The sequence below is a fragment of the Bactrocera neohumeralis genome, chromosome 5 (genome assembly GCF_024586455.1).
Source record: "Bactrocera neohumeralis isolate Rockhampton chromosome 5, APGP_CSIRO_Bneo_wtdbg2-racon-allhic-juicebox.fasta_v2, whole genome shotgun sequence".
Taxonomy (NCBI): Eukaryota; Metazoa; Arthropoda; class Insecta; order Diptera; family Tephritidae; genus Bactrocera; species Bactrocera neohumeralis.
The window spans coordinates 19,666,512-19,691,830 of NC_065922.1; the positions used below are offsets into that span (position 1 = coordinate 19,666,512).

Here is a 25,319-nt window from a genome sequence, read left to right on the forward strand (position 1 = left end):
TGTGTGTCCACGCTCATTGTCGTTGAGTGCAAGGATGAAAGAAAGAATGCAAGGATGTGCATACAAAGATGTGTGTGGTTGCTTTTACTTCTTTCTATTATTCGCTAGCTTCTGAGCTGCTAGCAACCACAAAGAGATGCCCGACAGTGGAGGTAAGCGCTGTTTGTTGTGGCACGCATGCCATGCACACAGTCAAAGTAGCTCGCGGCAAGGACACAAAACGAGTAAAAGTGAATTTATTAAAGAGAGTGCAAGATTTTCCTTTGAATATTAAAGGATATAGAATACTGAGACTTTCATTTATTAAAGCACGGTCTTACAACTGTCATCAGGAATCACATTCATACACCTCAAACTCATCAACGAACTCATCGCACTCATCATCAACGCATTTTTCGCCAAGTCAATAAGTTATTGCGGTCTCTGCCACTGCGTTACACAATACCTATGTATACAAGTAATTTTTCAGTGCATTTGCCCAACACACGCCTCATCGAGCACCACCTTTCTTTCTCCTTCCATTTTTGAATATTTTTCAGGAACCCAACGGCATCGGCGGCATAAACGGTCACGCCCATTCGCTGCACTTGCTCAGCGAGAAGGAGAAAGCACTGCAGGCTATGAGCGGTATGACCAGCTCACAAATCGTATCGGCGCAGGCGGCGAAAAATCTCGCATATGCCGCTTCGGCGGCGGCCTTCACCGCGGCTGGCTTGCATCAGCCCACGCACGGCGCTGTCGGGCCACCCGGCGCAGTGCCACCACTCTCGCCAGCACTGCCTGCACCTGCGGCCACATCAGCAACCTCCTCGTCTTCGTCGGCAACAGCAGCTGCTGCAGCAGCAGCCGCGGCGGCGGCGCATGCGTACACACACCTACATTCGCCGCATACACACTCGCATCACCTCCATCAGCATCACCACCTCAACCACCTTAGCCAACATCACCATAACCACCACCACCACCACCACCAGCACCATCCACACCACCACCCGCAGCACCCGCATCCGCACAGCGCTAGCGCACATCTGCCCACGCATCCGCACTTACCGCAGGTCACCTCTGCGGGCACGCTATATTTACAACAACAACATGCGGCGGTGGTGGCGGCAGTGGCGGCAGCACAGGTGCATCAAAGTACGTCGGGAACGGCGACGACGACGACAGCGACAACGCCAGCGACGGCGTCCGGTGTGCCACACGCCGCACATGCGCATGCGCACACGCCACTCCATCATCCACCGATGTATCCGGGCGTAAGACACTTCATATTTACATAGTACATGTGTAAATGCTATGCGCTTCTAACGAACTCGGCTAAATTTTGTGCTCATCTTTGTAAAAAAACAAAACAAAAACAAAAAGCGAAGCATTGCAAATAATAGGCATCGCTATAATGTACCGCTAACTCGCTACTCGTTGCGTTGTAAATAAATCATACACGTTGTGCGCTTCATAACCCTATATATCCATATAGATTTTGTGTGTGTGTGTGTAAATGTATTTTTTGTATATGTATGCGCACATAAAGCACCGTTGGCAACTCCATTAGGCACAAAGCCATCACTCATTTGTATGTTTTTAGGTTATGGTGCATATATCACACGCATTTCCACTCGTAGCCCCACTGGAGGCCCATATGCTAACGCAAACCATCGCTCGCTTCATCGTTCGCTTCATCTCATCAGCAGTGTCGGCAGCCAAAAAGTGCAAAATACTTTAGAAAAAAGTAAATTCTTTAAAAATCTACAAAAAAGAATTCTTCAAATTGGTTGGGGGTCGCCAAAATGCCAATTCTTGTACATACAGCGAAATCGCGTAATCATTTCTATGTAATCCGCAATTGTGATTTATATTATGTGTACTTTTACTCTCTCAAATGCTAAAACAAATAAACAAACAACAAGCTAAGCGTTCTCTCTCTCTCATCACAAACGCATAACCCTAAATTTTGTTGGCTCTTCATATAAACCTTGCTTTTCGCTGGCTCATTTTGTTCATATGTATTTTCATTTCAATTTAAGTATTGTACATAATCTACCGTTGTACATATATACATGCATACCTACATACATACTATATTTATTAGTAATCAAAAGAAATATATATACTCACATGCAATTTTTCTCTCCTTTTTAATTCTTCGCACGCGCCCACAGCAATTCTGGCAGCCCGGTTTGCAGCCCAGCACCTCACAAGAGTAAGTTATCTTGAATAAATTTTTGTAGCTGAGACATTGAAATTGTTTGCATTGACCGCAGTTTTTACGATTACAGCATTAAGCCATTCGCACAACCCCCCTATCCCGCCGGCAAACCATCGACAGCTGTGTCTGGTGACATCGAAGCAGGTCTTCCGCCCGCACAACTGCCGTGGGAGGGCAGAGCGATTGCGACGCACAAATTTCGCTTGCTCGAATTCTCGGCATTCATGGAGATACAAAGAGAGGAAATCGTGAGTCCACAGCCGTGCCGTATTACTTACAAAAATATAAATATATTTTTTCTTATTTGCAGTATCACCGGCATTTGTTCGTGCAACTCGGCGGCAAACCGTCCTTCTCCGATCCGCTACTTGAGGTAAGTGCTTATGAATATTTCTAAGGTTTTGGTTATGTTAGGTACGAGACATCAATCACCCTTGGACTACTGTGAAAAAGTCTTAGTCTTAGTTAAGTCAGACCTTCCTGAAAAAGAAGGTTTCTTGGACTACCGTGAAAAAATCTTATGTGATTCCAAAGAGCTCGTGAAGTGAAACCCAACTATTTCGAAACACCAAACCTTCCTGAAACAGAAGGTTCCTTGGACTACTGTGAAAAAGCTTGCGAAATGGAATTCAACTCTTTCGAAGGGCCAGAGCTTTCTCAAACAGAAGGTTCCTTGGACTACTGTGAAAAAGTCTTATGTGATTCCAAAGAGCTCGTGAAGTGAAACCCAACTCTTTCGAAGGGTCAGAGCTTCCTCAAACAGAAGGTTCCTTGAACTACTGTGATTCCAAAGAGCTCGTGCTGGCTATTGACAAGCACTCACCAAGCTCACGTAAGGCATGGTCGTTCGTGTTGAATTATAAGTGGCCTGCAGTTATCCTACCCATTTTCAACCAAGTATAAGGCCTTTGACAACTTATAAGTTAGAAAATTCTCCGTGATTTCGCGGAGGTTACCATTTTCTTAATTGGCCTTTGCTAGCTCATAAGTTAGACAATTCTCTGTGATTTCGCGGAGGTTACTATTTTCTTAATAGGTTGCTGCGCTCAGAGCTCTTGACCTCTGGACTTGTATCACTGAGCTTCTAACGTAGTGAGCGCTCACTCACTAAAGAGGCTACTTTGCAGAACAGTGGATTTGCTGTTACTTTAATCGCAGAATGAGAAATACTGCCGTAAAGCTAGAACTGGAGTTGGTAAATAGCTCACAACTTCCTACTTTCTCACCGAGCTCAGTATTCTTTCTGCCTCTACTTTACTAAAGTAAAGACTCAATGGTTTCCTTCATAATTTTTCCATCTGGTCTTTCCAACGGAGTAGAGGTCTTCCTCTTTTTTCGAAGAATACTTTTGAAGAATACTACCGAGTGAACATTTCTTGACAAAATACTAATTGCGGTCCGTTTCGGTTCGAGCTGAAATAACCTTCTTTCCAAAAATACGAGTAGTGTTGATTTTGTTACTATAATTGAAAGTTCCTATAGGAATTGACCAAACTCCAGAGAGTTTCTGAGTTAATATTTTAAACGGATGTGAGGTTAGGGTTAGGTTAAGAGGTCCATCCTAACAGGGATTTCACATAGACAGCTGAGGACACCGGTCCATTGTGGTACCTAAAACTTCAATATAATATAATAGATCATAAAATGTCGGTTGCCGATACTTTTAATATGCTTCCTCACCATACGAAGTCCTCAAATTAAACAGTTATTTTAGATATTATTTTAATTAAAGAATACATTTTCTCTCCACAGACTGTTGACATTCGACAAATCTCCGATAAATTCCCTGAGAAATCAGGTGGTCTCAAAGATCTCTACGAAAAAGGTCCACAGAACGCTTTCTACTTGGTAAAATGTTGGGCAGACTTGAATACCGGCAGAGAGACGGGTGATTTTTATGGCGTTACGAGTCAGTAAGTATACTCAACTCTAAAATACATTGCTTTTGAAGTCTTATTATACCTTTCGATCTTTTTTTGCGCTTTAGATATGAGAGTAACGAAAATGTTGTGCTCGTCTGTTCGACGAAAGTCTGCTCCTTCGGCAAGCAGGTGGTTGAGAAAGTGGAAACGGAATACTCACGCTTGGAGAATGGTCGTTTCGTATATCGCATACATCGGTCACCGATGTGCGAATATATGATCAACTTCATACAGAAATTGAAGGACCTACCCGAACGATATATGATGAACAGTGTGCTGGAGAACTTTACAATACTGCAGGTGAGTAGATACAACGGACGTTGGTTATAGAAGAAATATTATTTCTAATGCGCGCTCTCCATTTCTCTCTCTCTCTCCGTTGCTTTGATGCAGGTGATGCAAGCGCGAGACACACAAGAGACCCTGCTCTGCATAGCGTACGTGTTCGAGGTGGCGGAACAGAACAGCGGCGCCACACATCACATCTACCGATTGATAAAGGAATAGCATGAACTGCAACTGCCCAATCTAACCACACACAGTGAATTCAATAGTAGTAGTAGCAGCGGCATTGGCGGTGTAGGAGAAAGCGTAGGAGGCGTAAGCAAGTGTGGCGATGGCGAACGTCACGGCAGTGGTGGCGCCTTAGCGGCGACCATGGACGACGGTTCGATAAGCGGCGCCAGTGTGCGCGGCTTGGCGCTCACAACGGCGGCAACAACAAAGGATGCGCACGACAATGTCGACAGCACCAGCGGTGGCGGCAACGCAATCAACAACAGCAACAACACAAGCAGCGGTAGCAACAACAACAATAGCGCGCGTTACCTCGGCAGTCTCAGCGATTGCCAGAACGTGAGCAGCAGCGGTATTGGCATTGGCAGCGGCGGTGGCGGCGGCAGCGATTTGAGTGTCTCAGCGGTTGGCACATCGGCCATAACGCACATCAAGCAATCGCCAACATCGCCGAGTCCAATGAGCAGCAACGCTTTGGAAGCCACACCAACTGTGCTACAACAACAACATCATCATCGACAATCAAACGAAGAACTGTTCGGCGCCACAGCCGCCACGGCCATTGTGGCACATCCCCATTCGACGTTGGCGACGCTCGACATGCAGCAGCAACAACAGCAGCAAGCACATGCGCATGCGCAACAACACCATCACCAGCAACAACAACAACAAGCAGCAGCAACAGCAACATTTACAAAGACTCGGCAGCTTGAACAGCATCAGCGCCACTGCCAGCGCAGCAGCCGCCGACGTCGTAACCAGCAGTCGCGGCGGTATTGGCGCGCTCACGCACACGCTCGGCAGCGGCAGCAGCTTGCTAAACGAGCGTCCGCCACCACCGCCGTACAGCAGCAGCGCTGCTGTTATGGCTAGCAAAGTATTTCATGCCGGCTCCTGCGCTGCCAGCAGCATGGAGGCGTTGAACGCCGATGAACCGCCACTAGCGGCGTCGAGCTCGCGCCTAACCGCTTACGAACAGTTTCTCAAATTGTCCGCACAAGAGTATGCAGCGACGTCGGCGTCCGACAATGCGTCGGTGCTGAATTTGAGCAGCATCGGTAAGGCGGCATCAGAGAACGATTTGATGTTGCGGCACGCGAATGTCGCAGCGGTTATGGCGGCCGCAGCGGCGGGGAGTGTCAGCGTGGTGGAGGGCAGCGGTGTTAACATCGCGGATAGTTGTGAGCGTAATTAATTGGTTGTTGTTGTTGTAATCTTAATGATTTTTGTATGATTGTTGCATTCGCTTTTGCTTGACGACGACGGTGATAAAGGGGTGAGCTGCGCGATGTGAGGATAACGGACTTTGAAAAGTGCGGTTATGTCCAAATTCTTCTAAAAATTGTCACAGCTTTTTCTTCTTCATGACAATTCGGTTCCAGCTCTTGTAAGACAACTGTTGAAGACATCTCTTTTTCAAAAAAAATTCGAAGCTTAGGTTTCTCCCTGCTATTCGGCTCACCTCTCTTCCGCCGGCGCTGTCGACTAAGCAAAAAGTTGTTGTACTTGCATCGACACACACACACACACATACACACATGTACATTTATATGATCTCAAAGAAATACAAGCAATGTTTTTATGTGTTGAATTTCTTTATTTACTTGATTTTATGTCTCTTTCTAAACACAAACGCAATACAAAATAACAAAAACAACAAATATTTTACTGACGCAATGCAATAAGGCAAACAGTAATAATAATAATAAAAATATAAAAAATTAAAATAAAATTATGAAAATTAATAATGAAAATGTGAAAAATAATAATAAAGATAATTGTAAAATATATAAAAATAAAAAATAAAATAAATAAAATTTAAAAATAATTAAAATACAAATAAAAGTTGAAAAAATTAAGTAAAATTAATTACAAATGTATATTGTAAATAAGTAAAATTGTATTATAATTAATTAATGAAACTTTGGCGTTAACACACAAATCAACAACAAATTAAGCAAAAGTGAGTACATATCCACGCCAATAGAGACCAACAACAGCCGCAAATTAAATATAACTAAGAAAGGAATTGTAAGCTTATGTATGGGTTTATAATATTTTAAAAATTAAATATGTTTTTGTTTTAAATTTTTTAAATTATTTTTAATTAAAATTATTTTCTAATTTTAATTTTCTTAATTTAATATTTTTGTTTAATATTTTGTTAAATTTTTTTAATTTCTTTCATGTTTTTCTAATTTTTTATTCTTTCTTTTAATTTTTTACTTAATTTTTTTAATTTTACTTAATTTTTTAAATTTTATTTATTATATTTGTTTATTTTTATTTTAATTTCCTTTCGGTTTTTCTAATTTTTTATTATTTATTTTTTAGGTTCTTACTCAATTTTATAATTTAATTTTTCTTTTAATTTTTTGATTTTGCCCTAAGTAATAAAACAAATAACAGCCGCTGCTACTACAAACAGACACATACACAGTTAATATATAAAAAAAATTTCACTTTTTTCTTAATTACAATATTTTAAGTAATTAATATATATTGACTTGCGATTTTTTTACAAAAACAAAAACATATTTTACATTTAAGTGTGCATAAATATTTATGATTCTTATTATATCATGCAATATATTTTGCAATTAATTTTTTGTTGTAATTTTTTTGACTCTTTTGTTTCAATTTATCAATAATACATATATTTTTAAAATATTTTTTAAGATTACAAATCTTATTTTATTAAATTTAGTGCAAAGATATTGATTTTTTTTACAAATATGCTTAAATTAAAATTAATTTTACAAACAACAACAACAAGCAAAATAAAACTTAATATTAAAGTGCATAAGTATGTATTGTATGAGCCATTCATACATATTTTGTATATGTAATTTATATTGACAACAAAAACAAAAATGTTTAAATTTAATATTAAAATTTAAAAGCGATGTTCGTTGTAATTAATTATTAATTAATTGTAATTAAGTGCTATATGTGCGTATATTTAATAATAATGAATTAAAAATAAATAATTATATAATACTAATTGCTGTAACATATTAACAACTGAAAGTAAAAAATAAAATTATATAAATATAAATAAATAAAATATTTTTTTTTTAATATTAAACAACAAAATTTTGTTTGTGCATGCGCAAGTTAGAAATTTATGAAATTCTGAAGCAAAAAAAATTTAAAATTCATGCAAAAGTGAATTGAACCATCCACCGTTAATGAAATGCGAACTCTATTCAATTGAGTATTTTTAATACGCCGAAAAAATACAAAAAAAAACACAAAAACAAATAATTACAAAAATACAAAAACTTAATTGTGTAAGTGTGTAAGCGTGCGGCAAAATGTGAGAAAAATTTAATAGACAAAAAATAAGCAAAATTATTGCAGAGATAAGTAAATTTAACTATGACGTAAGCAATAAGTTTATAAGCATCAGTTGTATTTTAAATAATATTAACATAGCTTTGTAAAGTATTTTTGTTGATATTAAGTGACTTTTACCCGAAAACAAAGAGAGTAAAGTTAAAAAAATAAAAAAAACTACAAACAAGGCACGAAATCGAAAAAGATTGCGTAAAAATGTGTTAAAACTAAATTTAATTGTAAGTCTATAAGAAAGAAGTTTGTTTATTAAAAATAAAAACTAAAAAAATTAAATAAAAGTGAGGTTAGTAACGCTTGCTTGTCTAAAAACAAAAATTAGAATTTTAAGCAGTAAAATATTAATTAATTAATTAATTTTTGAATTCTGCAAAAATAAAATTTAATTTTAATTTTTTTATTATAAAGAGTTATAAAAATAAAAAAATAAAGCTTTTTATATTAAAAACAAAATCAATAAAATTATTTTAAATTCCAAACTGTAAGTCAAACAAAAATATTTATTTGTTAACAAGCATTCAATAAATAAAAAAATATATAAATTAAATTATTACGATATGAGGGTAACATAAAATGTTATTAAGTCTTTAAATAATAAAACTTTAAGGTTTAAAAATTAATAGTTTTTGTAAAAAAAATAAATTTTTCATATATATCATCTTTCTTTAAATGTGTATAAAATTCAAAGCAGGTTTTTTATGTACAAAAATAACAATTTTTCAATTCCCAAATATATGTATATATGTATGTACATAAATAACTTAAACTATGCTCACACACTACTAAAATTTCTAAGATAATTTTTATTCCATCAAATTTTCTGTCGGGAGTTGAAATTTTTTAAATAAATATAAATAAATTTAAAATAAACATATGTTTTTCTCTATTTCGAAAATTTATAGCAACAAAAAAATTTTAAATATAAAAAAATTTAAAATATAAAAAAATCGATTCCAACAAGTTTTCTGTCGGGAATTGAAATTTTTAAAATTTTGAAGCAATTTTTTTTTTAATTTCGAAAAATTTATAACAACTAAAAATTTTAAATAAAATAAATGTGTACTAAAATTTTATTTTAAAAATTTAAACTCACGACAGAAAATCTTTCAAAATTAAATTTTTACAAAGAATTCTGAATTCGAATAACACTTCTATCTACTAAAATCTATTTTGAAAATTTCAATAATAAGTGAAAAATCCGTTAAAAGAAAAAAATTAATTCTTATAAAAAACTTGATTTTCAAAAAATAGCTATGAATAAGCAATAATATACAAAATTTTTATACCATATTTTTTTCGAAATAATTTAAAATAACAAAAAATATTTAAAAAATTTTATTTTGAAAATTTCGACTCACGATAATAACGTGAAAAATGCGATAAATTAGAAGAAAATTTCGAAAGTAATTTATTTTAATAAAATTCAATTTTAAAAAAGCTAATTCATAAAATATACAAAATTTTGATCTCATAAATGTTTCCGAAATATGTAATTAAAAAAAAAATATTTAAGAAATTTTATTTTGAAAATTTCGACTCACGAAAATTTTAAAAAAGTTCTAGAATTAGTATAATTTCGAAATACTAGAAAAATGTTTTTAAAATTGTTTTTTTTTTCTATAAAAATTTTTTATTTCAAATAAAATTTTTTTACTTTCCAAAAATTTAAAATAATAGAAAAAAAATTTCGATTCCAACAAAATTTTCAAAATTGAAAAAACAAAAAATTTTAATTTTAATTTTTTTTTTTAAATTTTTTTTTGAAATTTTGGACTCAGTTATTAATTAAAATTTGCGATATCTTAGAAAAAAATTTCAAAATGCTTTTTTTATAAAAATTTTCGTATTTAAAATAAGATTTTTTAAATAAATAGTAGGTAAATTCCAGCAAATTTTTCGAAACGGAAGTAATTATAACATTTACCATAATATAATTTTATTTTTTTATTTTTAAAAATATTTTATTGCTTAAAATTAATAAGTTATTTAACAAGCAAGCGTTATGCAGTTTCTTTAAAAAAATTACAAAAATGTGTGACCATAATACAAAAATGGTTAAAAAAAAAGTTATTTACGCCAACTTCTTTTCAACAGCAATAAAAGCAAAACAATGCAAAAAATAGAAAATAATATTAACAATAAAATAAATATAAATTCATTTCTTGCGATTTTTGTTAAATTAAAATTTATATGCGATTATGTAACATTTGAGCGAATTTAAAGCTTCTATTATACAAAATATAAATTGTTTGCATATCTTCTGCCTAAAAAGAAATTATTTATTGAAATAATAAAAAAACTTAAACAAAAAATTCCAAAATGTTGAAAAATTTGCAATTTAAAATATTTTTTGAAATAAATTTAAGCGCAAAAAATTACAAAAAAGATTGAAAAACTGAAATTTAAAAATGTTTTCTTAACACAAAATTTATATTTTTCGGTATTACGACGCGCAAACTTCACTAAAAATTTAATAAAACATATTTTCGGTTTCAAGCAAGCTTAAAAAATTGTTTTTGTAAATTATAACTTACAATAATTTAATCGAGCAGCAATTTCAGTACCACAAAACATATTTGTATAACAGCAACAAAAAAATGTATTGTAAACCATAAAAGTAATACAAAAAAATAACAAAATTAACATACAACCACAAAAAATACACATACAATAACAACAATAAAAATAAGTGATAAAGCAAATAGTTTAAATTTAAAATAAATCAATTAACAAAAATTTAAGCAACAAATAAAAAACAATATATTGACACAAAATTTAAACAATAATTAAATAATAAGCAAGCGAAATACTTGTATGGGTGCAATAAAAAATAAAAATAATTTACGAAAATTCGTTTGAAAAAATATATTATGAAAGAAGAATTTGATACCAGTGCAGCGGCTTCTATTCGAGTTGGTTTTGAATTTTAATGTTGAGAAAACAATTATTTTTTTAAATTTTGTATTAAAAATTTTTCGGAAAGAGACCGAAAAACAAATTTTAAACTGAAATATTTATTTTTAAACTAAACTGCATATTTAAAAAAAAATTTTTTTTTGAAACCAAACTACATATTTTTTTTAACTAAAATTTTTTTTTTTAACTAAAATTATTTTTTTGAGACTAAACTACATTTTTTTTTTTAAATAAAATAATTTTTTTTGAAACTTACACATTTTTTTTTTTTTAAACTAAACTACATAATTTTTTTAACCTAAAATATTTTTTTAAACTTAATAAAAAAACTCATCAAACCGCAACATTTTTTGTTTTCAAAACTCTAATTATTAGTTTTCTGCAATTAAAAAACCCGTTTTTTTAACATTTGCGAAACCCAAAACCTTATAAAATCGATTAAAAAACGACAAAACGAACGAAACTTTGAAGTTGTTGATTGAAGAAAATAGTGCCTATCCGGAAGAAGAGCTAAAAATCTTTACAAACCACTTAAATAAAACAAGTAAATCGAAATTAAAAAAAATAAATATTTATTGACGAAATATATTGAAGAAGTAGCAGCAGTAGAACAAAAACAACAAAAGCAATGCAAATTAATATCGAAACATTGCAACAAAAATAATAACTTGGCATTACATTACACAAAAATTGCAACCCTGCTGCTGCTAACTGTTCAATGTGTCTCAATTGAAAACAATTTTCATTTTACTAGCATTTTTTAATTTTTTTTTCAAATACAAAACTGTTTAAATTTTTTTTAATAACACACCTAAATATATAAACTCTACAAATTTCAAAAACTCTACACAAATTTTTTTCGAAAATTTTCCAAAAATATAATATTTAAGTTGTGAAAGCCATAAAATAAATGTAAATTTCATACACAAATGTTGTAAAAAATATGTAACAATAAAAATGTTTTATCTTCATTATTGTAAAGAGAAAATAAAAAATGAAAAAATAGTGTAAAAAAAGTTGGCGATTATGATAATAAAAATTTATACATATACATATATACACATACCATTTATTTAGAATGTATGTATGTTAGCTATACATATGTCTACAACAAAATGTATGTATATAAATCATTGTGACGTATAAAACTCATTACAATACATGCATCTATGTTACATACATACATATGTACATGAATGCATACAATAAACACAATAGTGAATAAATTACATTTAATGCTAATGATAATAATTATTTGTAAGTGAAATGAAATTTAAAATTGAAATAAAAATTTTCAAATAAAAATATTATAAAATAAAATGTCTTATTTATTTTCTCACACTGGGTTAAGCTTGGATGTATGGGTTGTAATAGTAGCTCAAGCTGACTTGAGTGAAGGGAGATAAATTTAATTATTCGGAGCAATTTATTTGAGACTTTACTTTTTAGCTTTATTTGAAGTATTAACTTGAAACCGATAGTGGAAGCTATTGAGATACAGACTTTATACAGACCTCTGCAAGAAATCAAAATACCGGTTTCAGTCAGTTTTTTTTTCTAAGTCAACTACATTACTTACTTCCATTAACGTAAAGCATAGGTAATATTGCATTGTAGTAATCATGGTGGAATTGTATGAGTCTCAGGCCAGCTTTATCGCACATCGAAATCGATAACGTCTGGCTACTTATGACTATCCTCAAATGTCTGAAAGGCATCATTACACATATACATCAAGTCACACTGCAAGTCAAACTACAATGTTTCTGCAAGAAAAAATTCCCAGAATCCTTGAATCAGATATTCAGGAGTGTTGTAGAATCTGATAGTAGTCAGAATCAGAACCTATAAAAAAGTAGTAGGTGCCATGACTTCAGATATTATTATTTTGATGTTCGAAGCAGAATTTGTATCGGTTTTGAGAGTCACAGAAACCATTTTTATCGGTTTTGCTATCAGAAACAAACCAAGAAGATAGTCGCTAACAGATTTGAAATGTAAGTTAAAAAATCAAGTTATTTTATTGCTTTAAATTAATTAATCTTTATTTCTATAGGGGAAAACATAAGAATAAAACATGAAATGTCTTAATTATTGAGTTTTTGGAAAAAAAGGATATTTAATGAAGATTTACAAAACATAATTTAAACCCAAATGAGTCTTTATTCAATCGATAAATTTTATCTCTTAAAATCTACCTTTAAATCAGAACTCATTAAAAACTTTAATAGGATTGCTTCCGAATTATTTATTTACACGTTTTGTCACATTAGCTGATTCGAATATTGGTTTTGCGCATGCTCGAAAAGGCAAAAATTCAATCGAATTTTGTAACAGCAACGAAAATCAGAATTGGTTTGCAATTCCGATAACTATTCAAATCTGACTTGGATTCTACTACACCCCGCGATTGATAACCCATCAATATCTATTAATTTAACTTTTCCTAATTTCTGCAAGTGTCATTAAGCGAGTGTACGTCAACAATCCTTCAAGGGCCTCTTCAGTTTTGGCCACAAAGAAAGTCACAGGGAGCCAAGTCTGAGGAATACTGTGGCTGCGGCACTATTACAAATTGATTGGACTGAGTCCAACATATCCTGAGCAATGTAAACGCGACACTGTTTTTAGTCAAAAGTGGGAAATTTGGCACAAAATCAAAGACAAACCAAAAGGTGTCTAAGCAAAAAAGCTGTCAAAAACTTACTAAACATTCAAAAAGGCCGACCTTACCAGTATGGGTATGTTGGTACTCAACATAACACAACAAAACAATCGAAAATTGAATACACGTAGCCAACGAAAATTCAAATTTCGCGATTTTGATACAAACGTCGTACCTAGATTTTGAAAAATTATTTTACAATGCTTAAAATTAAATTCGATCTTTTTAAATTTCTATTCTAGGATATCGCCTTAAACTCCTTTAAGAATTGTTGACCAGCAAAAACAATTTTTGGGTGAAATTTGGCTTCGCAATATTGTCATTGATAGAATATCGTCTGCATTTCAAGATAATCGTGTTTCAAACATTGTAAATTGTATGTACACGGTTTGGCTTAATTAAACATATATCCTCGCCACTGTAGTTTTATATCTAACACGAATCTCTCAGTCTGCTCGAATAACATGTTAGGACAACACATTTTGGTTATAAAGCGTGTCAATACTAGACTCGTATCAAAAGATTTCAATAATTTGTCTAAATCAACGTCAAGTGTTTCGCAAAAGAGATACTTTTCAACGTAGCCGTAGACCCTACATTCATCAAACGCACTATTACTGGTGATAAGACGTGGATTTATAAATAGTATAACGTCGAAGCTAAACAAAAATCTTGATAATTACGCTCCAAAAGTGAATCGAAATCATAAAAACTAAAATTCGCTGAAGCTACTGAAGTCCATCCCAGCCGCGGCTTATAACAAATATATGGAAAATTTGATAACGCTTTTGTATTTTGTTTTGTCAGTCAAAGTCAATTTTCAAACCCAAATATACTATGGCTGTTCACAGAAGAAAATATTTATGAAAACGCTGCAGCATATGTTCGTATTATTGTGCCCTTGCGCATGTTTACATATTTGCTGTAAGAAAAAGTAGTATTTAGTAATTATTTTAAGAAAAATTATAAACACACTTATGGTGCATACTTATTTGTTTTGTAACCGCTTCCACTTCTTGCAGTTCCTAGGCCGCGCTTTTGTTCATTTTCCAACTCCTCTCCTCCGCTACGTGATGTGTGATTTTAATAATTTCCACTCGTTGTTGGCTCGTAAATCTTTCTATGATGAAATAGTAAACCTTACTGAAGAGATATGTCAAAAGAGCGGGAAAAATATATATATTATATAGATATATGTATATATATTCGAAGAGTTTTTTCAGATCGGAACACTATAGCGTATGGCTGCCATATAAATTGAACTATTAAAACCAAGTCCTTGTATGAGAAACCTTTTGATTTGACGAGGTATATTCACAAAAATTGACATGGATTATTGTCCAAGGTAGCGCTACAATCTCCGAACAAATTGTTCAGATCGAACCACAATAGCATACAGCTGTCATACAAACTGGCCGATCAAAATCAAGATCTCTTTATACCATTTTATGCTATAAGGCATGCGCTTGTGAAGAGCACTAGAGCTGCGGCGCCGAAGTAGTTAACTTCTATGCTTTTTTTATCTTCCCTTTTTATATAAAAAATAAAAACGCCGCATATTTTTCAGTTGATTTTTTATTGAAGCTATTTTTGGGATTTTTCATTAAGAATTTTTCTTACAAAAAACAAATGCATATTCGTACATTTTTTTATTTATATATAAGTATGTATATTTTGTAGCGATTGTTTGAATGTTACGCATCTTCATCATCATTAAATTACTTTACTTTTAATAATTATGTATAATTTTTCGTCGTTTGCGGCTTAGTTTAGTTAAGAAAGTTTCTGTTTGCTTACATTTCTATTGACATTTGCAAAGTCAACGAACGTTTTTTTATAATTTTTGATTTTTTTGTTGTTGTAATTTTTCGCACTTGCTTCGCTCGCATGCAGCTGATTTGTTTTTTTTTTTCTTTTTATTTTCTTTGAACTGCAGCTTTAATTTGCAACAATGCAACAATCAATTGCATATGAGACGTGAGGGAGGGTGTGTGCACAATGTGTCGAAGTAGACTACAACAATGTATGAGAATGTGTTTGCAATTAAAATTGTTGTTGTTATTTTTAAGTTTTTTTTCTTTTAATTTTGAATTACGCATAACTACAAAAAATCAAATTAAACATAACGACAATAGCATCATATATATAAGTAAATCTACAGAGTAATAAACAAATAATTACACACGTATATATGTATTGTATATATATATTTATAAATATAATAATAATGTTGGGTATTTATTTAGGAGTTGCGTGTGTATGTGTTTTCCTTGTTGTTGCTACTAAATACAATATACATATAGGAAGATTTATAGGTTTTTTTTTATAGATAGATAGGTTGGTAAAAATAGGTTACCGCCAAGCATGCCGGTTTTACAAACATACATGAACATACATGAAGTTGTTATATGTCTGTGTGTATTTATGTATGTGTGTATATTTGCGTTTTTGTTGTATATGCGTATGCGTTTTTATGTCAAAGTATACATGTACATACATATATCGTCACCTATAAAGCAAAATAACCTAACAATACTTTTCATAAGTTTACAAGCTAAAGAAAAACGATATAATAAAAACTAATCATATTGAAAAAAAATTTGAGTTTTGGTTATAATATGCCTATACATTGGTTATAAAATGGTTATGTATAGGTTATATATTGGTTACAAAATGGTTATCTATTGGTTATATCTGAGAACGGTAGGTTAAAATTTTGAGATACTGTATACGTAATATGATCTATTAAATCGTAAGCAATAAAAAAACTCAATTTCAAATTTTTTTACAATTTTCGATGATAAGTAGTTTTGCTTTTTAAGTGACGATATGCAGTTTGGTATAAATATAATAATTTCGCTGCGGTGTATGTTCTTGCAATAGCTTATTCAAATACAAAACGTAGAGTAAAGTGTATTGTTGTTGTTTTTATGTATAGTTGTTGTTTTTTTTTTTTGTATTTTCACTGCCACTTCATGCATAAAACTATGCAGCTTCGCCTAGACCTCAACTTCACTGCACAACTCGCATAATACGCTTAATAATATCAACACAAAATAATTTGCAATTTATTGTTATTTTACAAAAATGAATAGAAATTATATTTTCATGTTTACAAGTACAAATTAAAGCATTCCATTACTTATAAGCATGTTTGCAATATATTTTATATAAGTATTGGTAGTTATTTGTCGTTTGACTCATTTTTTAATTTCTTTCCTTTTTTACTTTTCGCTTTTATGTTTACAATATTTTTATTTAAACTTAAAAACGTAATTATAATTATAAGAATAATTGTAATTAGAGCATACAAAAAACATTTAAAAATTATTGTTTACACAGTTCACACAAATAGTTATAGAGTAAAGGAGTTTTAGTGTTTTATAGCCGATAGTGACATGTATAATGTTTTTTTGTTAGTGTAGATTTTAAAAAGGACACCACAGCCTCGGCTACATCGGCGTACGTGGTGTCTATGCCAATTATGAAAGGAAGAAGAAGATTTAAAAAAAAATGTATTGCAAAATTTTCTTAGGATTTGCTCAAGACTTTACTAGCGTTGCCGCCAAGTAGAGTTAGGCGTCCGAATAACGTTTAGATATACAAAAGATAAAAACAAAAGAAAGCGAAGATAACATTACAAATCGAAACTAGTTTTTTGCCTTTAGAGTAAAAAACAAAAACAAATTTTTTTTTATTTTTATTTGATTTATTCTAGAGTATCTAGAGTATTTTTTTCCACGACGGAACGTTGGAGGAGTTTCAGTAAGTTATTTTTTTAACTTTCAGCTTTATGTGGATTTATTAAATTTATGTAACCTTGTATGTGTTTTTTAACCGGATGCCTTAGCCTATTTAAATTATATAACAAAGCAGGTTTAAGGGGGTATTCTTGTTTAGAAAATAGAAAAAATCTAAAAAAAAAAATTTCATATTTATTTATAGCTTAGATATTCAAAACAATATATACGCCTGCCTCGAATTTTAGAAAATTTGAGTATTTAAAAAAAAAATTTAAAAAATTTAATATGTCATATTTACAATAATTAAAATAGGAATTTTACTATTTATTTATTTCAGATCGCTATAAGGGTTGGAGTCATATCATTCTACAGACCTGTAATTCAACGATTTTTTTTTTTTTTTTTATTATTTTTTAAAATTTTTTTTCGATATTCTCTAAATGTCAATAAAAGTCATAAAAAAATTAAAAGTAAAAATTCTTTCCATTTTTTATGTTTGAAAAATGCCTAAAATTGAGGCGGCTAGACCAGAATACCACCTTAAGATTGAATTTCTAGGAAATTATGTATCAAAAAATTTCTTATCTCTTAAAATTTTTGTTGGTCCTAAACGAATTTGAGGGGAGCTCTTTTCACATTTTAGTTGTTCCAAATGGAGTTTGATACGAGCTGTTACATGTTGAAAAACATAATTAAATTTTTAAAGCAAAAGTTAAAGAGCAAAAGAGTTCAAAATTGAAAAATGAAAATTGAAACAAGTTGGATGCCTTTAACGGCTATTTTTTCGCACACAATTCTTTGTTTGACTTTCAATTTCACTTCAATACATTTTATTTATTTTTTTGTGGACTCTTGTGTAAAATATTTGCAGTTGTTACTGGAAAGACAAGCTTAAATAATTTTGTAAGATTTTTCAAAATTCTAATTTAAGTTGTATGCCTAAAATTATGCTATATTTCTGCAAATCAGTAAAATTTTAAATTTAATTTAAATTTTGTTTTAATTTTATTTAGGTATTTAGCAGTATTGACAAAACCAAATAATTTCAACCGACGAAAATTATGCCACTCTTGTGTATTATTGAAATATTACTCGCAAAATTTGTTTCAACATCTGTTTTTCCAACTAAAATCAGGCTCTAAACCATAAAATTTTTCTCAATTCAAATTAACATTTATTTAAAATGCTAAATTGCAAACAATTTGAATTTTTTAAATATGAAATTGGAATAATGCTGCCAGAATAAAGCAATTCCATCATTTCAGCTGAAGTTATTAAAAACATACGAATTGAAATGGGTTGGACGCCCCAAAGTATGCAACGAATATGGTGTCGGACCTTGGAAAATAGTTTTAGCGAATTCTGAAAAAATCATGAAAATTTAATTCATCGAATTCTTTACCTAAAATTATGAAAAATTACTCCAAACGAATATTGTGACGAAAACTACACTTTATACAGAGTATGTATAAGTGAAACTTTTTGCGAGCTGTTGACATGATATAACATATGACGACTAGTCCAGTATCAAAGCTGCTAGGCAAACGTACATAAAAATTTACTTTAAGCGATGCTAAATGTTAACTCGGAAAAGTTGACCGCAAACTCTAGCAATTTGCAAAATAAAATACCGTTACAGCAAGCATGAGTAGTGGTGAGACAATTATATACTAGTTGCCTTACATAACAGGGTTATTAAGCTTGCTCGGGAGCTCTGCTTTAAACAATAAACACAAGCCAAATTAGAAATAAGCAAAATTAGATATAAGCAAAATTAGTACACAAAAAAATGCCAAAATTTTGTTTTCTCCGTTTAATGTGTGTTTAAAACTTGATTTATTTCAGCGCATTTATACATACATATATGTATGTTGTTGCAAGTAAACGTTCAGTAATCAAGTTTTACGCTTTCCACCGAGTATCAAATACAAATTGAAACTTTTATAAACATAAATAATATTAATTTTCGCATAAAATTAACAAAGTCTGCAAGGTTTATGTTGTTGTTGTATATTTTGGTTTTTGTTCATTTATTGAATACAATACGTTGTTGATTGATTTTACAATTGGTGTTGCTTTATATTTATATAAACTTATGTATGTATGTATGTAAGCATGCAAGTATAAGTGGCTGATAGGTTTTAAATATCATTTTTTTTTACAAATTTACGCATAAATTGAGTTGTATATGCTGTTTTCATTTTCGCTTGCATTGTTGTAATATAACAGCGTTGCATGCCGAATAGTTAGCGCTGCAGTTTTAGCACTTGCTGTAACTGTTTTTTATTTTTGTTTTAGTTTCACTTCGAAATACAGCAGTTTTGCATGTTGTTGTTTTTGTTTTTCATTCTTTCTTATCTAAATGGATAATATTTTGTTTTTATTCATTCGTCGTCATTGTCATTGTTGATTGGCGGCATTCAGCTTGTGTTGTTCCTCAGCGTCGTTTCAGATTTGCAGCGTTTTTGTATTCCTCTTTTTTGTTTTTGTAATGATGTTGTTCGTTTTTCTTTTTCAAATTTCATGAATATTACAGCAGTTGGCAGCAATGAGATTTGGTTTTTGGCGGCTGTCGCACATCGGACTGACGTTGTTTCTTTCGTGAAGAAATATCCCTGATTAAATCATAAAATACCTGCGCACAATTGGAAGAGATACGAGAATTTTAGTAAAGTTTTACGTAAAATATTGGGTTTTTGTAAAGCGATGGCGTTAAAGAAAATGAGTTTAGTTTTCATGAGTCGAAGGTGTGAAATGCTACTCAAACTACAAATAATACAAACAAAAAATAAATGTATAAACATAAAATATGTAATAAAAAATTACATAATAAATATAATATAGAATTCATATATACAAACAAACTCATTCAGAAACAGTAAAAGAAAATTTGGAAAATTCTCACAAAATTTAAATAATGAAATGAAGCTGTTCGAAGCAAGAAATTTATACCAAAAAGCAAATCGTAGGAGGATAAAAAACCGGGTAGGTAACCGGTAGGTAAGGTTTGTGTTCATAGTTATGTTCATATATTGTGGTATACATATACATATGTATGTATGTGTATATATTGTGGTGTATTTTAGTATGTTTAAGTTTTGAAGCTTGTTAATAATGCTATTTAGATGTTAGAGTATAGGATTAACATACATATTTACAATAAAATTATCCAATATTTTAAAAGTAGTAATAAAAAAAATTATGCTTATGCCGAACCACATAATTTCGAATCCTAAGCTCAATTTGAAGAATAATTTTAATAAAAAAAATTATTGCAATAGTAAAAAAATACTCAAAAAAATATTTTATCTTTCGCAATGAGAGAACGATGCTTATTAACTTGATAACCATGTTGGCTGTGGCATATTAAAGATTTAGGAACAAATGTGAGATAAGAAAATAGGCAAAAATTAATATAATACATGGTGACAAAAAAGTACCCAGAAATTGTAAAAAAAAATTAATTATTCATCAATATTTGTTTTGTCGCCTTCAAAGTAATCCCCAGCAAATGTAATAGACGTATGCCAACGATTCTTCCAGTCTTCGAAACACTTTTCATATGCACTTTTTGAGATGGCCTTCAACTCCTTCAGCGAATTTTGTTTCATCTCTTGGATCGACTGAAAAAGGGGTTTCACGAAACCGCAATTTCAGTTAAGGGAACAAGAAAAAATCACACGGAGCCAAATCTGGTGAATACCTTGGTTGATCTTTGGAATTCATTGCGTTTTTGGCTTTAAAATCGGTCAAAATCCTGGCTCGATGCGATGGTGCATTATCATCGTGTAAAATCCATCAATTGTTTTTCTACAATTCCGGCCGTTTTCGACGGATGTTCTCACACAAACGCCTCAATACATCCAAATATGTCTCTTTATTGATCGCGTTTGTCCCTCCGGAACAAATTCATGATGCGCCAAAGCACGAAAATCGAAAAAAAACCATAAGCACCATCTTGATTTTTGAGCGGCTTTGGCGTATTTTTTTTGGTTTTGGCTCGATTTTTTCCCTCCTTTCCGATGATCGTTGACTTGTTTGCATGTCAAGCTCATAAACTCATGTCTCATCAGCAATTATAACGCTCTCCATGAATGTGGGATCGCAATTCGCACGATCAAGCATGTCCAAAGAGACCTGTTTACGGTACTGCTTTTGAAAACAATACAGCTTTATCGGGACGAGTCGAGCAAGAACGCGTTTCATACACAAAATATCCACCAAAATCATTCGAACGGACTCGCGAGAGATGTCGAGCTCTCTTGCCATCTCTCTAATATTTGCCTGACGATTTTCAAGCATCATATCCTTCACTTTTTTAATATTTTCATCAGTTGCATTGGTTGAAGGTCGTCCAGAACGGGGCATGTCTTCAAAGATCTCTCGACTTCGTCTTTGAAGACTTTGTACCACTCTTGGGTTTGTGTTTTTGATAAAACTGAATCACCATAAGCTTTTTCAATATTCGCAATGATTCCGCACACAAAGTTTGTTTAGAAATACAAAATTTGAGAACAATTCTTTGTTAGATATTTTTATCCATTGTATAAATCGCAAGGCACCACTGACGTATACCGATTTAAGCAACTGCTGCAAACAAACTTGTTGACAGATCGCGCTCATATTTGGCATAGTAGTTAAGGACAGCCCTACCAACTTAGCAAAATAGATTTTTTTCTAAATATTATTTAACCGGGGTTTAATTACAATTTCCGGGTGCCTTTTTGTCACAATATGCATATGTATATCTCATAATTTTAGTTAATATAACGTTTTACGCTGGACTTCACTTTTATAATAACTGAGAGAGAGAGAGAGAGAGAGAGAGAGAGGGGGAGAGAGAGATAGAGAGAGAGAGAGAGAGAGAGGGGGAGAGAGAGAGAGAGAGAGAGACATGCAACAAAATGATGTACACATATTTGAGGACCAGGATTAACCACCAAGAGTCTTTAACATTTCGAGTTATCAACGAACAAATATATGGTATTTCGGGAGTCAGATGTGTATTACCTTAGTTATAAGAGAAGTCATAACATTCTGTTATAAATTTCGCAGCGAAAGAAACGTGAGTGATATAAAGGGTTTTGAGTGACACAAGGCTTGGTAATTTGCAAAAAGTGGATTTTGTTCCGTTTTGTTGGTCTTAATGTTTATAAATATTTGCGCATGTAAAAGCTTGTATCACACCCACGGTGTTTCAATTCAATGAAAATTAAGGAAAAATCGACCATTTGCTCCGGATTAAGCTCTCGTCGACTTTTTTCCAAACTCAAAAGAATTCTCGCTGGAAGGAATCAAAGATGGGTCACATAAAAAACTTGATATATAGAAAAAAAACATATCTTTCACATGTATAAGCAAAACAAATGAGAAAGAATAAAAAATTTCGGCTTCTTATAATAGCCTTCACAGCATAAAACGGTATAAAAAAAGAGGTTTATCTTGATTTTGATCGGTCAGTTTGTATGGCAGCCACAGCTACAGTGGTTCGAGTTTAACAATTTGTTCGTAGATTGTAGAGTTGGCTAGTAATCCACGTCAAATTTCGTGAAGATAACTTGTCAATTAAAAAGTTTTTCATACAAGAACTTGATTTTTTATAGTTTTTATACAAGAACTTGATTTTCAGTTTGTATGGCAGCTGTATGCTTTAGTGGCTCAATAGCAGGGGTTCTGACAAATGAGCATTTTCTTGGGGAGAAATGGATGTGTGCTTAATTTCAGCTGGATATCTCAAAAATTAAGGGCCTCTTTCACGTATACAAAAACAGGCAGTCATGAGTAAACCGACTCAGCTCGTCATGCTAATCATTTATATATACATTTTATAGAGTCTTCGTCATTTCCTCTTGATTATTGCAAGCTTCAGGGCAACAGCTCACCTATTTAGGGTACAAAAACAATCTTCAAACGTCAAGCTATTGTTTGTGGACCCCTCAAAACATACCACGAACTGTATACTTGTTTTTTAGAAGCAATAAAAATATTTATAAATTTAACATTATTCATAAAAAAACATTGTAAACTGTTTTGTATTGTCTGTAATTAGTAAGGTTAGTTGTGCATGCAGAGTAAGCAAGGAGCGGGAAGCTTAAACTAAAACCAAAAAAATTAAAAAAAAACTGAAACAAACTAAAAATTTGTTTGCGTTTTAGCAACTCAGTGTTAAAAAAAAGCCAAATCAATTCGTAAGGCAACTAAATACCGCTAACAACATAAGTTAGTAAGCAATTAAGTAGCATTTCTATAAAATACAAGTTAACAAATTAGTATGCGAGCTTATAGAACTAAATGCAAGTACTAAAACTTTTCAACGAATTTTAATTTTTTTTTGTAACAAACGGAAGGAAAGGTACATACTACAAACGGTTCTCGGTAATTCGGTTAGGAATTTTGTTGTTATTGCATATACACAGATCATCTATGTAGGTTATGGTTATTAATTCGATGTGATGTCTGGTGGTTGGGAGAGTAGAGTAGAGTAGAGTTAGGGGTTTCTTTTACATTCTTTGTTCGCTTGTTTTTTACAATTGTTTTTGTTTGTGTTTTTTGTTCTCATATTTTCATTTGTTTTTTTTTTTTTTTTTTTTTGTTTTCTTATATTTGCTTAGAGTCTGCTTATGCACCTACAAATACGCCTAAAGTAGTGTACACTTAAGTCTCCGCTTCTTGCATCTGTCTTTAGCACGCCCGCTAGTAGCTTTCGAATCTTCGGTTTTGCGGGATCTTATTTCGCGCATCAAATCAAAAAATACCTGCATGAGACGAAAAGAGAGCACAGTGGATGAGAAGAAAACAACGTTTTTATAGAGAGAGAGAGAGAGAGAGTGAAAAAGAGAGTATGGCACAATTTCTTCGTTTTTTAAATGTTTTTTTTTTTTACTTTTCACTTGCTTAATGTTTAACAGTAAGCAATAAATACAGCAATAACAATAAAAAAACTGCTAAATATAAATACATTAAAATAGAAATACTAAACTATTACTACGCTACGGCAAAATAAAATTAAATATAAAAAATAAACGTAAATATTTAAATAAAATACTGCGCCAATTCGTTGTGCTGCTGTTTCGAAAAATAGATGAAAAAAATATAATTTAATTGCTGAATAAAATGTAAAGTTTTTGTGTGCTTTTTCTGTGGATATGTCTGTACATATTTTATTCAATCTTGTAAATAACCTTATTTTCGGGGAGTGAAGTGGAGTATAACTAATGAAATTTGTTTGATTTTGCTTACATGCCCTGCAGGAATTTTGTTGTCAACTTTAGATATTATTATATTTATAAAAATTATAGCTTTTTAAACTATCTTAAAGACACCATACATTTTTTATGAAATCTTAAAAAATTTGCTTACATGCCCTGCAGAAAATCTGTTGTCAACTTACATACATAAGCATGTATATACATAAAAAAATATAGCTTTTTAAACTTTCTTAGAAAAACTATAAATTAATTTAATAATCTAAAAAAATTTAATAATTATAAGCAGTCAGAGTCCTACAGGTAACTACCACACCTTTTATTTATTTATTCATAATAAGGAAAACGAAAGAAACGAAAATATGGTCATATTCATAACTCTGAATTTAAAAAAAAATTTTTTTTTTGATTTTTCTTTAAATTTTTTTTTGATTTTCTGTTTTTAATTTTTTTGATTTTTTTTAATTCTTTTTTTTTAATTTTTTATTATTTTTTTATTTTTGTTTTAATTTTTTTTTTTAATTTTTAAGACAATTATAAACATTTAAGTAATCACTCGTCTTTATAAAATATGGTGCAAAGTACAACTCTTAAAAATTTTTAAATATTTTTTTTTAATTTTTATTTTTTTTTTTTTTTTTATTTTTTTTTTTTTTTTTTTTTATTTTTTTTTTTATTTTTTTTTTAATTTTTTTTTTTTTTTTAATTTTTTTTTTTTTTTTAATTTTTTTTTAATATATTTTTTTATTATTTTTTTATTTTTTTTTTAATTTTTAAGACAATTGTTAA

At 31.4% G+C, this 25,319-nt stretch overlaps 2 protein-coding genes and 1 pseudogene across 13 annotated transcripts in view; 2 read left to right on the forward strand and 1 right to left on the reverse strand.

Annotated features, from left to right (window-relative positions):
* The window catches only part of LOC126759686 (protein scalloped), a 334,443-nt gene extending 329,803 nt beyond the window's left edge, over positions 1–4,640 (forward strand). For 7 of the 10 annotated variants that reach the window (XM_050474699.1, XM_050474696.1, XM_050474697.1 and 4 more), the window contains 7 exons: positions 540–1,256; positions 2,160–2,200; positions 2,262–2,454; positions 2,517–2,579; positions 3,959–4,119; positions 4,194–4,428; positions 4,522–4,640. In XM_050474699.1, coding sequence (XP_050330656.1) covers positions 540–1,256; positions 2,160–2,200; positions 2,262–2,454; positions 2,517–2,579; positions 3,959–4,119; positions 4,194–4,428; positions 4,522–4,635 — 1,524 coding nt within the window. In that variant the 3' untranslated portion in view covers positions 4,636–4,640. The remainder of the gene's footprint in view (positions 1–539; positions 1,257–2,159; positions 2,201–2,261; positions 2,455–2,516; positions 2,580–3,958; positions 4,120–4,193; positions 4,429–4,521) is intronic. The other 3 variants (XM_050474695.1, XM_050474700.1, XM_050474701.1) reach the window with 3 other exon arrangements.
* A 144-nt stretch (positions 4,641–4,784) lies between these two features.
* On the forward strand, positions 4,785–6,607 carry LOC126759689 (homeobox protein abdominal-A-like; annotated as a pseudogene).
* Positions 6,608–15,479: 8,872 nt separating this feature from the next.
* The window catches only part of LOC126759688 (ras-related protein Ral-a), a 53,369-nt gene continuing 43,529 nt past the window's right edge, over positions 15,480–25,319 (reverse strand). The window contains exons 5-6 of one of the 3 annotated variants that reach the window (XM_050474705.1): positions 23,952–24,080; positions 19,861–19,960 (exon numbers count right to left, since the gene is read on the reverse strand). In XM_050474705.1, the coding sequence (XP_050330662.1) occupies positions 23,964–24,080 (117 nt within the window). In that variant the 3' untranslated portion in view covers positions 19,861–19,960; positions 23,952–23,963. Of the gene's footprint in view, positions 19,961–23,761; positions 24,081–25,319 lie in introns of those variants that run through there. The other 2 variants (XM_050474706.1, XM_050474703.1) reach the window with 2 other exon arrangements.